General features: G+C 46.3%; 1 protein-coding gene across 1 annotated transcript; it reads right to left on the reverse strand.

Annotated features, from left to right (window-relative positions):
- Window positions 1-5,318: 5,318 nt before the first annotated feature.
- Window positions 5,319-5,696, reverse strand: LOC138368474 (uncharacterized). The gene has a single exon (XM_069330992.1). It carries the CDS (start codon window positions 5,694-5,696, stop codon window positions 5,319-5,321), a length of 378 nt encoding a protein of 125 aa, XP_069187093.1.
- Window positions 5,697-13,258: the final 7,562 nt, after the last annotated feature.

A 13,258-nucleotide genomic window follows, 5' to 3' on the forward strand; every position in this document is an offset into this window, starting at 1 on the left:
TAGGTTTAGAATTAACATTACTAAGATTTGATATTCCTGACAATGAAGTAGCAGGATTAGTTTTTGTAAGAGAAGAGTTCATGGGAGTAACTGGAGCACGAGGACTGGATTTGTTCTGATAAGGAGTTCTGTGAGATTATTATTTACTCAACGGTTAAACTTAAGTGATGGGGCCTTAAACTGGGCCTTAGTTAACAACTCATGCTCATCAGCGAGCTTAGACAGCTCATAAATGTCTGTTATGTTCTTCTGCTCTGCCATAAAAGTAGACAATTTATCTGGGAGACATGACAACACTTCTTCAGTGATAAGAAGATTCTTAAGAGCATCAAACTCATTTATGGAAAGAGACATAATCCATTTGTTACAATAATTAGTTTTTAACATGATGAAATCTGCAATTGTTTGTTCACTTGCCCTCTTTAAATTTCTAAACTTTTGTCTGTGTGCTTCAGGGTTCAACTAATAAGCATTTAAGATGCTGTTCTTAACAAAATTGTAATCAAAACTGTTTTCATCAGGCAAAGATGCAAAAACTTCCTGACTTCGCCCTCTGAGTTGACTTTGCATGATCGCTACCCATTGGTCCATTGGCTAGTTCATGCTGACTGCAATTTTAGAGAAATGGGAAAAGAAAACCTCAGGGTCCTCATCAAACTTTGGTAACTCTACATACTTATTTACTTTAATTTGACTACTATCATTACTCTTAGGAACATTACTAGTATTACCATGCCCAGCTGCCAGTCTCAGTGTTTCGATTCTGTTATTAGCCTCAACCATTTGTTTTTGAATTTCTAACTGCCTAGTTTGTTCTTCTGCTTGTTGTTTCATTGTTGCCTCTAATTGCAACTGACCTACAAGTCTATTATTTTGTGCCTCATTTTCTAACTGTTGCTGTCTAGACTTAGCCTCAATTTCTGACCGTCGAGCTTCAATCTCTTTCTCTGTTGCGCTTCGGCCTCTAATATTTTCTGTTGGTTTTGAGCTTCAATTTCTCCTTGTTGAGCTTCAATCTCTTAATATTTTCTGTTGCCTTTCAAGTTCACATTCTTTCTCTCGAGCCTCAAGCCTAGCATATGGTACTTGCGTTTCCAACTTGAGACGCCTTAAAGCAATCTGCTCACTTGTCTCCTCACATACCTCATCCAGAAATTCTTCTCCTAATTTACCATCTTCTACTAGATGAGTCACTATCACTCTCAGAATTCGTGCCTTATTCATTTTATTGTTGGCTGTTAATTCTAACTTAGTTGCCACATTTATTAAGGCAGATTTTTTTAGGCTTTTAATTCCCTCAAAGTCTGGATTAGCCAACAACGACTCAACTTGATCCTCCTTTTTTAACTAACACTTAGCACTTTACTAACTAACTAAACAGAATGGCACTTCACTACACACTTCACTTTATATTGACACGACACTGAAAATTTGCTTGGCCTCACTGCGCAAACAAAAAATAGGATGACTTACCTCCAAAATCGTGAAGCGTAGGTTGATAATTACACAGGACGACTCACTGGCATGTGATACTGCACAAAGTTTCTTAGAGCACACTTGTTCCTAGGAAGGCAAGGTTAGAGTAGCAAAGTTTTAATAATATGTGGGAAACAATATACCGGACAGGTCCCCAAAATATGTGATACAACTTGTACACACAGCTCGTTGAACTTACAGGGACAAGAAGTTCGTGGTCTAGTAGATGAATTTAACACCTGTATCTAAATACGTTCAACCAGGGTGCCTCATAATAATATATGATACATAATAATAATAGTACCATACATAATAATTAAAGTATTTCACCACGTTCCCAAAATAAACACACATGTATATAAAATCTTGTATATTATAAAATGTATATATTTCCAAATAATATTATTCTTCAGGTATAACAGTAATTAGATGGCCTATTAAGTATTATCATATAATATAATATGCTCGCCAAATAATTGTAACTACTAAGACAAAATACAGAATATAAACAAACAGACAAAACTTATCAGACAGTTGACTCAATGACCCGCTCTCAGCTACTAACTCAAAACTGGCGTCGGAAGCCGCTCTCGTGCTCCTCACAACATAACGAATGGTAAATTTATATAAAATTAACTTATTTAAATGAGCAATATAACTGGGCTAAGGCAAGCATAAGAATAACTTAATGCATGTCTATCTAATCATTTATACTTAACAGAGGTAATGTCGTTTATATAAAACAAATATATTTATTTAGAATAATTAAGAGGAAAATGCTGGCAACTACACAACTGATCAGGATCAAAAATATAATCATGAAATTTACAGGTCCTAGACTTGACTAAAGCAACCCGCTCCTCTCAACTGTGTTGCCAAACTATATGACAACTTTAAAAGTAATATATACATGCCTTCATGCAAGAACAAAACATAATCAATGTGAGTATTCCTTAAATAGGAATATGTAACACCATACAAGCTGATGGAGAAGATTGTGCACAGAAAATTAGTGGAAAATCTGGAGCGAAAGAACTTTGTAACACAGCTTCAACATGGGTTCAGGGATGGCAAGTCCTTCCTCACCAACCCGTTCTCGCACTTGCGTATAGTCAATATTGGCTTATTAAATAAGGGCATATGACATACGACATACTAATTGATTGTAAATATTTTAGTTTACCTTGAAAAGCTTCATAGAAAACACCGACCTCATCTAACCTTCGTAGTATGTTAAGATAAGCATCTTATTGCTTCTTAATTACAATTATTACTTAACCTATACCGTTGATAGGTTAAGTAATAATTGTAAATAAGATGTTTATCTAAACATACTAAGAAGGTTAGGTGAAGTCAGTATTTTCTATGAAGCTTTTCAAGGTAAACTAAAAAATTTACAATCAATTAGTATGTCACATATGCACTTATTAAATAAGCCATTATTGACTGCAAGCAAGTGCGAGAACGGGTTGGCCTCACAGGGTTACTTGAATTCTTCGACCAGGCAACAAAAATCAGGCAAGAAAGAGAAGGGTGGGCAGACTACATATTTTTGGATTGCCAGAAAGTTTTTGATACAGTACCACACAAGAGGCTAGTGAAAAAGCTGGAGTGCAAGGGAAGGTACTCCTTTGGATAAAGGAGTACCTAAGCAACAGGAGACAACGAGTCAATGTGAGGGGTGAGATCTCAGATTGGTGAGACGTTACAAGTGGAGTCCCGCTGGGGTCAGTCCTTGGTCCTATTCTGTTTCTGATATATGTAAATGATCTCCCAGAGGAATATAATAACCCTTCTGGAGCCCACCCACTCCCTTCTGGAACCCATCTCCTCCTTACTGGAGCCCATCCACTCCCTCCTGGAGCAAATCCACTCACTCCTGTGGCCCATCCACTCCTTCCTGGAGCCCATCCACTCCCTTCTAGAGCACTCCACTCCCTTCTAGAGCCCATCCACTTCCTTCTGGAGCCCATCCACTCCCGCCTGGAGCCCATCCACTCCCACCTAGAGCACTCCACTCCCTCCTAGAGCCCATCCACTCCCCCCCCTCGAGACCATAAACTCCATCCTAAACCCCCTCCACTTCCTCCTAGAGCCATCCACTCTCTCCTGGAGACCATCCACTCCCTCCTGGAGCAATCCACTCCCTCCTAGAGCCCATCCACTCTCTCCTAGAGCCTATCCACACCCTCCTGGAGCCCATCCACTCCCTTCTGGAGCGCATCCACTCCCTCCTTGAGCCAATCCACTTCCTCCTGTAGCCCGTCCACTCCCTCCTGGAGCAATCCTCTCCATCCTGGAGCCAATCCTCTCCTACCTGAGCCCCTCCACTCCTTCCTGAAGCCCATCTACTCCCTCCTGGAGCTCATCCACTCCTTCCGGAGCCCATCCACTCCCTCCTAGAGCCCATCCACACTCCTCACTGAGACCATCCACTCCCTCTTGGAGCCCATTCCCTCCCTCCTGAAACAAATCCACTCACTCCTGGAGCCCATCCACTCCCTTCTGGAGCCTATCCACTCCCTCCTGGAGCCCATTCACTCCCTCCTGGAGCCCATCCACTCCCTCCTGGAGTCCATTCAATCCCTCTTGGGGCCAATCCTCTCCCACGGGAGCCCATCCACTCCCTCCTGGAGCCCATTCACTCCCTCCTAAAGCCCATCCACTCCCTCCTGGAGCCCATTCACTCCCTCCTGGAGCCCATCCACTCCCTCCTGGAGGTAATCCACTCCTTACTACAGGCCATTCACTCCCTCCTGGAGCCCATCCACTCCCTCTAGGAGCAATCCACTCCCTCTTAAAGCCCATCCACTCCCTCTTAAAGCTTATCCACTCTCTCCTAGAGTCCATCCACTCCCTCTTGGAGCCCATCCACTCCTTCCTGGAGCAATCCACTCCCTCCTGGAGCCCATCCACTCCCTCCTTGTGCAATCCACTCCCTTCTGGAGTCCCTCCACTCCCTCATGGAGCAATCCACTCCCTCCTGGAGCCCATCCACTCCCTCCTGGAGCAATCCACTCCCTCCTGGAGCCCATCCACTCCCTCCTGGAGCAATCCACTCCCTCCTGGAGCCCATCCACTCCCTCCTGGAGCCCATCCACTCCCTCCTGGAGCCCATCCACTCCCTCCTAGAGCCACACCTTCTTTATGACAGTAATGAAAGCTAAATTGAGGGCGACGATGCTCTAGTTACGACCAATAACTCCTTTTACACACAATTGCTCTCTCTCGTATCTTCCCTTCAATAATGTTTTTACGATTGTTTTTCTTTTACCCAAACCCACTCGTCCTTCTCTCCCTCCCACTCCCTCTCTCTCATTACCTCCTTCTCTCTCCCCCCCCCCCCCTCACTCTTTCCCTCCCTTTCTCTTTCCCTCCCTCTCTCTTTCCATACCTCTCTCTTCCCTTCCTCTCTCTTTCCCCTCCCTCTCTCTCACTCTCTTCCTCACTCTCTATCTCTCGTCTTCCTCCTTCGCCTCTCCCTTCTCATCTCGTGTCCGACTGTTGATACTGCACGCTGCTTCTCTCCGTCTCTCCCTATTCACCAGACCTCTTCCTCATATCTTTCCCTGCAACTCGTCCTCCTAATAGCACGTCACATTTTAACGAATACTTTACCAACGGCCAAAAACTATCGTACTAGAAAATAGTTGCGGCTCGCGAAATGGACATAATGTCTTGTCTTCTTTTCGTGTATCCAGTGGTGGGTTAGGTTAGTGTGCTTTAGAACGACAGTTTCTTGACGTCGTGAACGCTCGCAAGAACGGGCTGGAATTTTCTCCTTTCCTCACTTACTTCTCCTTTTCTTACTTTTCTTTTTTTATATTGGCAAAATTAGAGCTTTACTCGCTACTGAGCACACTTCTGGGCACGTTGCTGGGCACACTTCTGGGCACGTTGCTGGGCACACTTCTGGGCACGTTGCTGGTCACACTTCTGGGCACGTTGCTGGTCACACTTCTGGGCACGTTGCTGGGCACACTTCTGGGCACGTTGCTGGGCACACTTCTGGGCACGTTGCTGGTCACACTTCTGGGCACGTTGCTGGGCACACTTCTAGGCACGTTGCTGGGCACACTTCTGGGCACGTTGCTGGGCACACTTCTGGGCACGTTGCTGGTCACACTTCTGGGCACGTTGCTGGGCACACTTCTGGGCACGTTGCTGGGCACACTTCTGGGCACGTTGCTGGGCACGTTGCTGGGAACACTGCTGGGCATCTTGCTGGGCACACTGCTAGGAATGTTAATTGGCAAACTGCTGACCACACTGCTGGGCACGCTGCTGGACAAACTGTTGGGTACATTTCTGGGCACGCTGCTGGGCACACTGCTGGACACGCTGTTAGACACGCTGCTGGGCCTCGCTGCTAGACACGCTGCTGGGCCTCGCTGCTAGACACGCTGCTGGGCCTCGCTGCTAGACACCCTGCTGGGCCTTGCTGCTAGACACGCTGCTGGGTCTCGCTGCTAGACACGCTGCTGGGTCTCGCTGCTAGACCGATACGGAACACACTGTTGGGCACAACATTGAGAAGGTAGCTAACAGGCACCAGGTACAGCAGGCCGAGATAACCGGCACTAGAGCAGTCATCGACCACCTCGCCATAATCACCACAACATTGTCTCAGTAAATTCTTGCAACCCTTCGCCGAGCTGCCTGTGTCACAGTAAGAGGGGTCTGTGAGGGGGAACCAAGGGGTCCGTGAGTGGTCCGAGGGTTCCGTGAGGGGACCGAGGGGTCCGTGAGGGGACCGAGAGGTCCGTGAGGGGACCGAGGGGTTCGTGAGGGGACCGAGGGGTCCGTGAGGGGACCGAGGAGTCCGTGGGGTCCAAGAGGGGACCGAGGGGTCCGAGAGGGGACCGAGAGGTCCGTGAGGGGACCGATGGGTTCGTGAGGGGATCGGGGAGTCCATGAGGGGACCGAGGAGTCCGTGAGGGGACCAAAATCACAGTACAATGAGTGCACAGGGTGAAATATAGTCACGATTGGGAGAGCCACAGCCAGGTCGGCTGGTAGATAACTATCCCTACGTAGGGGCACTTGTGCTCAAAATTTATGTTCCGCAACCCACCAGAAAACCTTTCGCTACCCACCCCAGCGTCCTTGGCGTGTCGCAACCCACCGCTTGGAAACCACTGGTCATACTGGTCGACTTCTATACTCTCGCAGAAAAGTCTCCCAGCTTATAATAAACCACTTTTATCAATATCTAACTTTTCCGTGTCCTCTGAGCTATTGTGGTCACACTATAATGCGGACAGATAAGGATGACAAAACTAACCCCACAATTATTATACATATTTATCTTGATAGAATAAATAGCTAAATCTGCATGCTTTAAAAATACGAAGAGCGAAGGTTAACATGATTAAAGTTTATAAATTAATCTAAAAAATAAAATCTGAGTTATAAATACGGATCTAATATATTAATTAACACAAAATAAAACAGGAAACAAAGGTTATAAATTGTACATGTTTAGATTGAATATTGGTTTGAAAATAAGTTTGTAGATTTATGAAACAAATTACTAGGAAACATAATAGTTGTGAAATCCCTGGATTGTTTTATGTGTAGTGTACACATATATACAGATGTGTGTAGGAGAATATATGTGTATATATATATATATATATATATATATATATATATATATATATATATATAATGTATGAGCTGCATCGTATTGGATAATGAGCTCTTTGCAAATGCTGTTGATCAATCCATAGCCTCGCATGGTTAACATCAGGAGACTACAGGACACTGCCCTGGAACACTTCGATCACAATGGATTTCACTCGGAATTACGACGTAACGTCATTTATATTACTTCCCAGTTTCCTCTGAAATAATCAACACTAAACCAGCTTAAGATTCTTCTGTCTCCCAGTACCCTTAGTCACTAACTTCCCCTTCACTCAGCTCAAGACATTGACTTCTCGCGTGCAAGTACCTCTCGTCTTACCACGCTTTCCCTTGCTGTTTCATCACTCATTTATGTACCATCCCTGTCCCAAAACTTTTTTCCTTTCAATAAGTTTTTTGTCTCACTTGAGTCTGCCCATTTATTCTACTGTCATCCTAACACCCCTTTTCAACCCACCCAGTCAACAACCCAGTCATTGTCATTCTCGTAACGTCTCTCTCTCTTCTCTTCTCTTCTTCTATCCCTTCTCTTCTTTACTGCTCTACTTATCCCGACCTCGTCTCTCTCCCATTTCCTCTCACATTGTTTTCATGTGTTTATTTAATTAATAATTTTCTTGGCTTTTCCATCTCCCTTCCTCCTTGCTTCAGCTCTCCCTATCTTGCTGGTGTCTTCTCCCCATCTCTATTCCTGCTCTGCTCTCGTTGTAAATGTGGTCACCGTTCACTGTCTTCACCGTCATGAATATGAAATTGACGCTCATGGTTCATTTTCTCCGGTTTTGCCCCGCACGGGGAATGTCACAGTTGCCACCTATGGAAATCAATTTTCCAGTCCAGGTCTCTTGTCAAGATGTTCTGCTGGATACTCCTGTGTACTGAAGGAAAGGACGGAGTGAAGGGAAGGGGAGTGAGATGAAGGGGTGATGGGATAGGAGGAAAAGGGAGGGGGTGATTGGAGGGGACGGAGGAGGCGATCGGAACGAAAAAGCAGGAAGATAAGAAGATAAATGATGGCAGAGGAGGGACGGGGCTAAGAGTGAAGAGGAACAGGATGATGGGAGGCGAGGGTTGGTAATGAGAGGGAAGAGACGAGGTGTTGAGGGAAGAGAAGGTAATCAGTAGGAAGAGGGGATGAAGAGGGAGGAGACAGCAGCAAGAACAGTATGTTGACAGGAAAGATCAGTCGGAAGAATAGAAAGGACGTGAAGAGGCGTAGAAGAGGATGATGGGGGTATGTGAGGGGGGGAGTAGGGGAAGATGGGGTGTGAGAGGGGGAAAGTAGGAGAAGATGGAGGTGGGAAGGAGGAGAAGATGGGAGTGTGAGAGGAGGGGGTGTAGGAGAAGATGGGGGGTGTGAGAGTGGGGAGGAGGAGATGGTGGTGAGGTTATCCTCTGATGGTTTCAGGGCCTAGCGTTCCCGAAAAGCGTTTCGGGGCCTAGCGTCCAAGCGGCCCGGTCTCGCCCAGGCCTCCTCACTGCCCAGGTCCTCCTCCCAGGCCAGGGTTTGAAAAGTGTGTGATGAGTGATATGAACTGAGAGGATGTGTGTGGGAGAAAGGATAGGAAGCAAAGGAAATAGGAAGTAGGAGAGAGAGGAGTGTTTACTTACCTGGCAGAGAAGGTGGTGGGAATAAGTAAGGGATGGGTTGGTAGTAGGTAGGGATAGGCAACGGAGGAAAGCAGAAATGGGACGGAGGGATAGAGCTTAATTAGATTCTTGGATTGAGTGGATACGAGGCAGGGATTGGGGTATTAGGAAGACCTTTGGTAAGGGACAGTGATAGGAGTAGGAGGGTGACCTTGGGTGAGGGACAGTGATAGGAGTAGGAGGGTGACCTTGGGTGAGGGACAGTGATAGGAGTAGGAGGGTGACCTTGGGTGAGGGACAGTGATAGGAGTAGGAGGGTGACCTTGGGTGAGGGACAGTCAAAGGGGGGGTCGGGCGACCTAGGGTGAGGGAGGAGGAGGAGAAGATGGGGGCGTGAGATTTGGGAGGAGGACAGTGAGGGACAGTGAAAGGGGTGGAAGGATGAAAGTACTGTCTGTTAAACTGGAGGCAAGAATAGGGGGTTGGTAGGAAACATAAATGGGGAAATAGAAGATATGAGTGAGGGAGGGACGGATATGGGTATGGGAGTGGATAGAAGGCAGGGTGGGGGATAGGTGAAAGGCTATTGTGGGTGGAATATAGGTAGGGTATTGGAGTGGATGGGAGGCAGGACTCGAAATGGATGGCAGGCAATGATGGTTAGGTGATTACGAGGAAGTGAGATATAACTCTCAATGCCCCTCCAACAGCTTTGTTGTAACTGTTGTGTTATAATTAAATTATTCATATGTTCAGTTTCTTTGTCCATTATACAAGCAAAATTACTGAAATGGACCCCCTCCCTGTCAGCCCGTTGCCGTCGTGAGGGGGCTTGGTGTGCGGCTGCCAGAGTATGATGCTCTATGGGACAGCTTGTCCACTATCTTTTGGAAGTCATATGCTATTGTTGTTGAATTTACAATTGTTTAATTTTTCCTCCCCACCTATTTTCCTCTCTGAGTGTCCGTTCCTGCCGAATTTTTGCCATTCATGAATATTCTTTCAGATGTCTTCCTCGGTTTTGATGCCAGATGTTTAGGGAGGCACACTCACCCATAGAACTGTGGTGCCAGACGTTGGAGCCAGGGGACGCTGATATTGCCAAACTTTGTCTTCGTTACTGAGCCCGAGCCCGACAGACTGACGGTTCTTAAGTTGATGATTGCAGGTTGTATATCTATGATGCACCCCTGGGGGTACCCTGTCTTGTTGGGTGTCCTATACCCCTGTGTCAGGGGTTGGGCTCCAAGCCCCTAGTGGTGACCACCTTATCCCCTGGAGTGGCTCTGTCTCTCATTGTAACAACTGCGCCTTGAGCCACCTCTCTTGCTGGGGGTGCTCGGTGCCTTCATCTCCACACTCGCAGCACTCGCACGAGCATGATTCTTTTCTGGTCTAATACATTCCAGGATTTGTTTGATCCTGTTACCTTACCTTGAGGTGCTTCCGGGGCTTAGTGTCCCCGCGGCCCGGTCGTCGACCAGGCCTCCTGGTTGCCGGACTGATCAACCAGGCTGTTGGACGCGGCTGCTCGCAGCCTGACGTATGAGTCACAGCCTGGTTGATCAGGTATCCTTTGGAGGTGCTTATCCAGTTACATGGACTAAATATTTTTATCTCAGTCATGTTGATCCTACTCGTTATGATGATTTATTCATCCATAAACACCTCGTTAATTTGGTGGATACCTTTGTTAATTATAACCCCACCTTAACTGGCACACGTGACGTTGCAGCCCCTTCTCAGGAAGAATCTGACCTCTTGACTTCGTTGTCCTGCATTAGGGAGACCCGCTGTTCAGATTTCCAAAAATGCCCGGTTAAATGCCAGCATTGGGTGAGTTATTCTCCCATACCATATTGACTAGTGGTAGGAGTCTCCTGGGAGGGACCTGGGAGACTGCCACGAAGATATTAAACATATTGTCGAGACCCAAGGCCATTCTATCCACCAGATAGATATGTTCACTCGATCCTCTCGTGGTCGTCGTCGTCATCCTCTTCGCATTGTGAAGGTCACTTTTGATAATAGGTCCCTTCTATTTTCTGTCATTCTTGTTGGTTCCAGTTGCTTCCTTCAGGAGTACATCCCTTCTCGCCTCTGGAACAGGTGCTGGTGACTTGGTCATGGAACCTACAGGGGCACAGGTGAGGTGTCTTTATGCTCCTTGTGTGGAGATTCGTGTTATTCTAAGACAAAGTGCTTTACTTCACAAGCTCACTGCATCAATTGAGGTGACACCCACCCGGCCCTCTCCCGTGCAAGTGTACACTACAAATTTAAGGAAGCCATCTTCAATTTGAAACATCATGATCAATTATCTTTTCCTGAGGCAAGACGCCACGTTTGAAGTCTTTCATTTTTCTCTGGCATGCCTTATGCTCGTATGTTGCGTTCCACTTCTCCTCGCCCTCTCCCGTTTTCTTAGTTTCGCAACCGTTTCCAGGCCTTGGACCCGGACACCACCACCACCTCACCTGCTCCTTTGCGTTCTGGGCCAGAGGGTCTTCCTCCTGGTTCTCCGTCTGTTTTTTCCTTCTTTCCATCCCAGTTTTCCTTGTCTCCTGTGCCCTCTTTCCCTTCTTATCCCAATCCTTCTTCTTGGCCCTACCCTCTGTCTTTTGGCCCTCCACACCACCTGTCCATCCAGGCCGTTGTCCATCCTCCTCCCAGCTATTTTCATTTTGACCGGTCCCGTTCTCCTTCTCCTGTTGAGACTGTAGAGATTGTCGCCCAGTAGATGGTATGCCAATCTCTCTCCGTAAGAAACGTTAACTTGGCTCGTCTCCTTCTTCCTCCTTGGTGGGTATGATGACATCAATAGATTCCTCACCTTACGACTTCGACACTATCTCTGTATCCCCTTCCATTTCATTAGTAGAATTGTCTGTCTCTGGTGTAGAGGTTCCATTTATCCTTGATTCTCTCTTGGATGCTGCCCTTGATCCAGCGCACTCTATTTTCTGTTCTTCCTCCTCCCAATTCCCTTGACTGCCACTCTCCAATGCCTCCTCCCACTCCCTTGACTCATCTTTACTAGCATTGCCTATATTGTCACCCCAATTTCACTGATCCTGATCCTTATCTTACTCAGTCTACTGTGTTCTTTGTCATTGTTTCTCCCTAGTTATCTCTGTTTCTGTTCTCTCTCCTTTGTCTATGTTTGTTCTTCAATGGAATATTCGTAGTTTTTATGTCAACTTCCATGAACTCGAACTTCTAATCATGCAGTTTTCACTACTTGCATATCCTGGTCACTTCCAGGGTTATTCCCTACTCTCTTCCCCTCCAGCTTTTGCTGGGGCCCATAACTCTAAGGCTCTCTTGATCCGTCATGATATTCCCTTCATCCCCCTGCTTTTTTAGTCACACAGTCAGTGTTCTGCAGCCTGTATCTTTGTGAGTAAATGGTAAACAGTCTGTGTCATGGATCTTAGCTCACACTGACCCTGGGTGCCACTGACCACCCTGGAAGCACCTCAGTCTTCCACAGGCTGGAGACCCTTCCTGCAACTCGACCTTGCATCCGTGGCAAGTGAGGTAAGCTCGACCCTTCCTCTCGGCCACCGACAAAGAAACCTGGGACCCTTGGCTGTGCTTGCCCGCCGTATACAATCTGCTCACTGGATGATATTCTCGCTCACCTGGTATATCTACTTGGCTGCGTTCCTTACACACAGCCTACAAGGTCGCCAGCTGGGTTACCTTATACTCATGACCTAGCAATACTAATTTAGTGGTCTTATCAATAATTTCTACCCATTATCATTATTTTCAGTGACAGGATGAGTGGTGTGCAACGATCAATCGCTCTACTAATTATTAAAGAGATGGAGGAGATAACATAAACACATGAGTAAAATCAAAGTAAATTTACTGAGTAAAGTCTACACAGGATCACATGTGATAAACCCTGCTACACTGGTGGATGGTGGCAACACTCCGGTAAGTCACCTCTGACATCTCCGTCAGCTGATCTGTTCAAACTCATCACGAAAACTGTCACCTTCATCTGGTTATCTGCATTCGCTGGCACATAAATATGTTTGGTTCACTTCATCAAACAATGTGTGGTGGGTATTGTTTTCCACAATAATCACTAATAGTTTGTACATGAAATATATACATATACCTCGCTATCACTAAACCTATGATAATGCTGGCAATCACCTAACAACAAATCAGTAATAAAAATAATGATAATGATGAACCACTTAACCTGCATCAAGGGAAAAGGGGAAGGAAAGTTCTCCTACCTTAACTCTCTTTGCTACAATAGTCGTAGACGCCTTGTGATGGCAGCTGGGGTCCTCTGCTCACTGGTCAGGTCCTCCTTGAAAAGGTCTGGCTCTTGTAGATTCCCATGGCGACTCGTAGCTAACGCGTCATCTCTGTGCTCATGTAGCTCACTGCAGCTCCCTCTTCTGGCACTGCAGGCTGGCACTGCTCATATGATTAAGTGCTTAAGTGATTAAGTGCTTAATTGCACTTAAGTGATTAAGTGCTTAATTGCACACTAGTTTCTTTATCAGCTACCTCACCC

The sequence above is a fragment of the Procambarus clarkii genome, chromosome 25 (genome assembly GCF_040958095.1).
Source record: "Procambarus clarkii isolate CNS0578487 chromosome 25, FALCON_Pclarkii_2.0, whole genome shotgun sequence".
Taxonomy (NCBI): domain Eukaryota; kingdom Metazoa; phylum Arthropoda; class Malacostraca; order Decapoda; family Cambaridae; genus Procambarus; species Procambarus clarkii.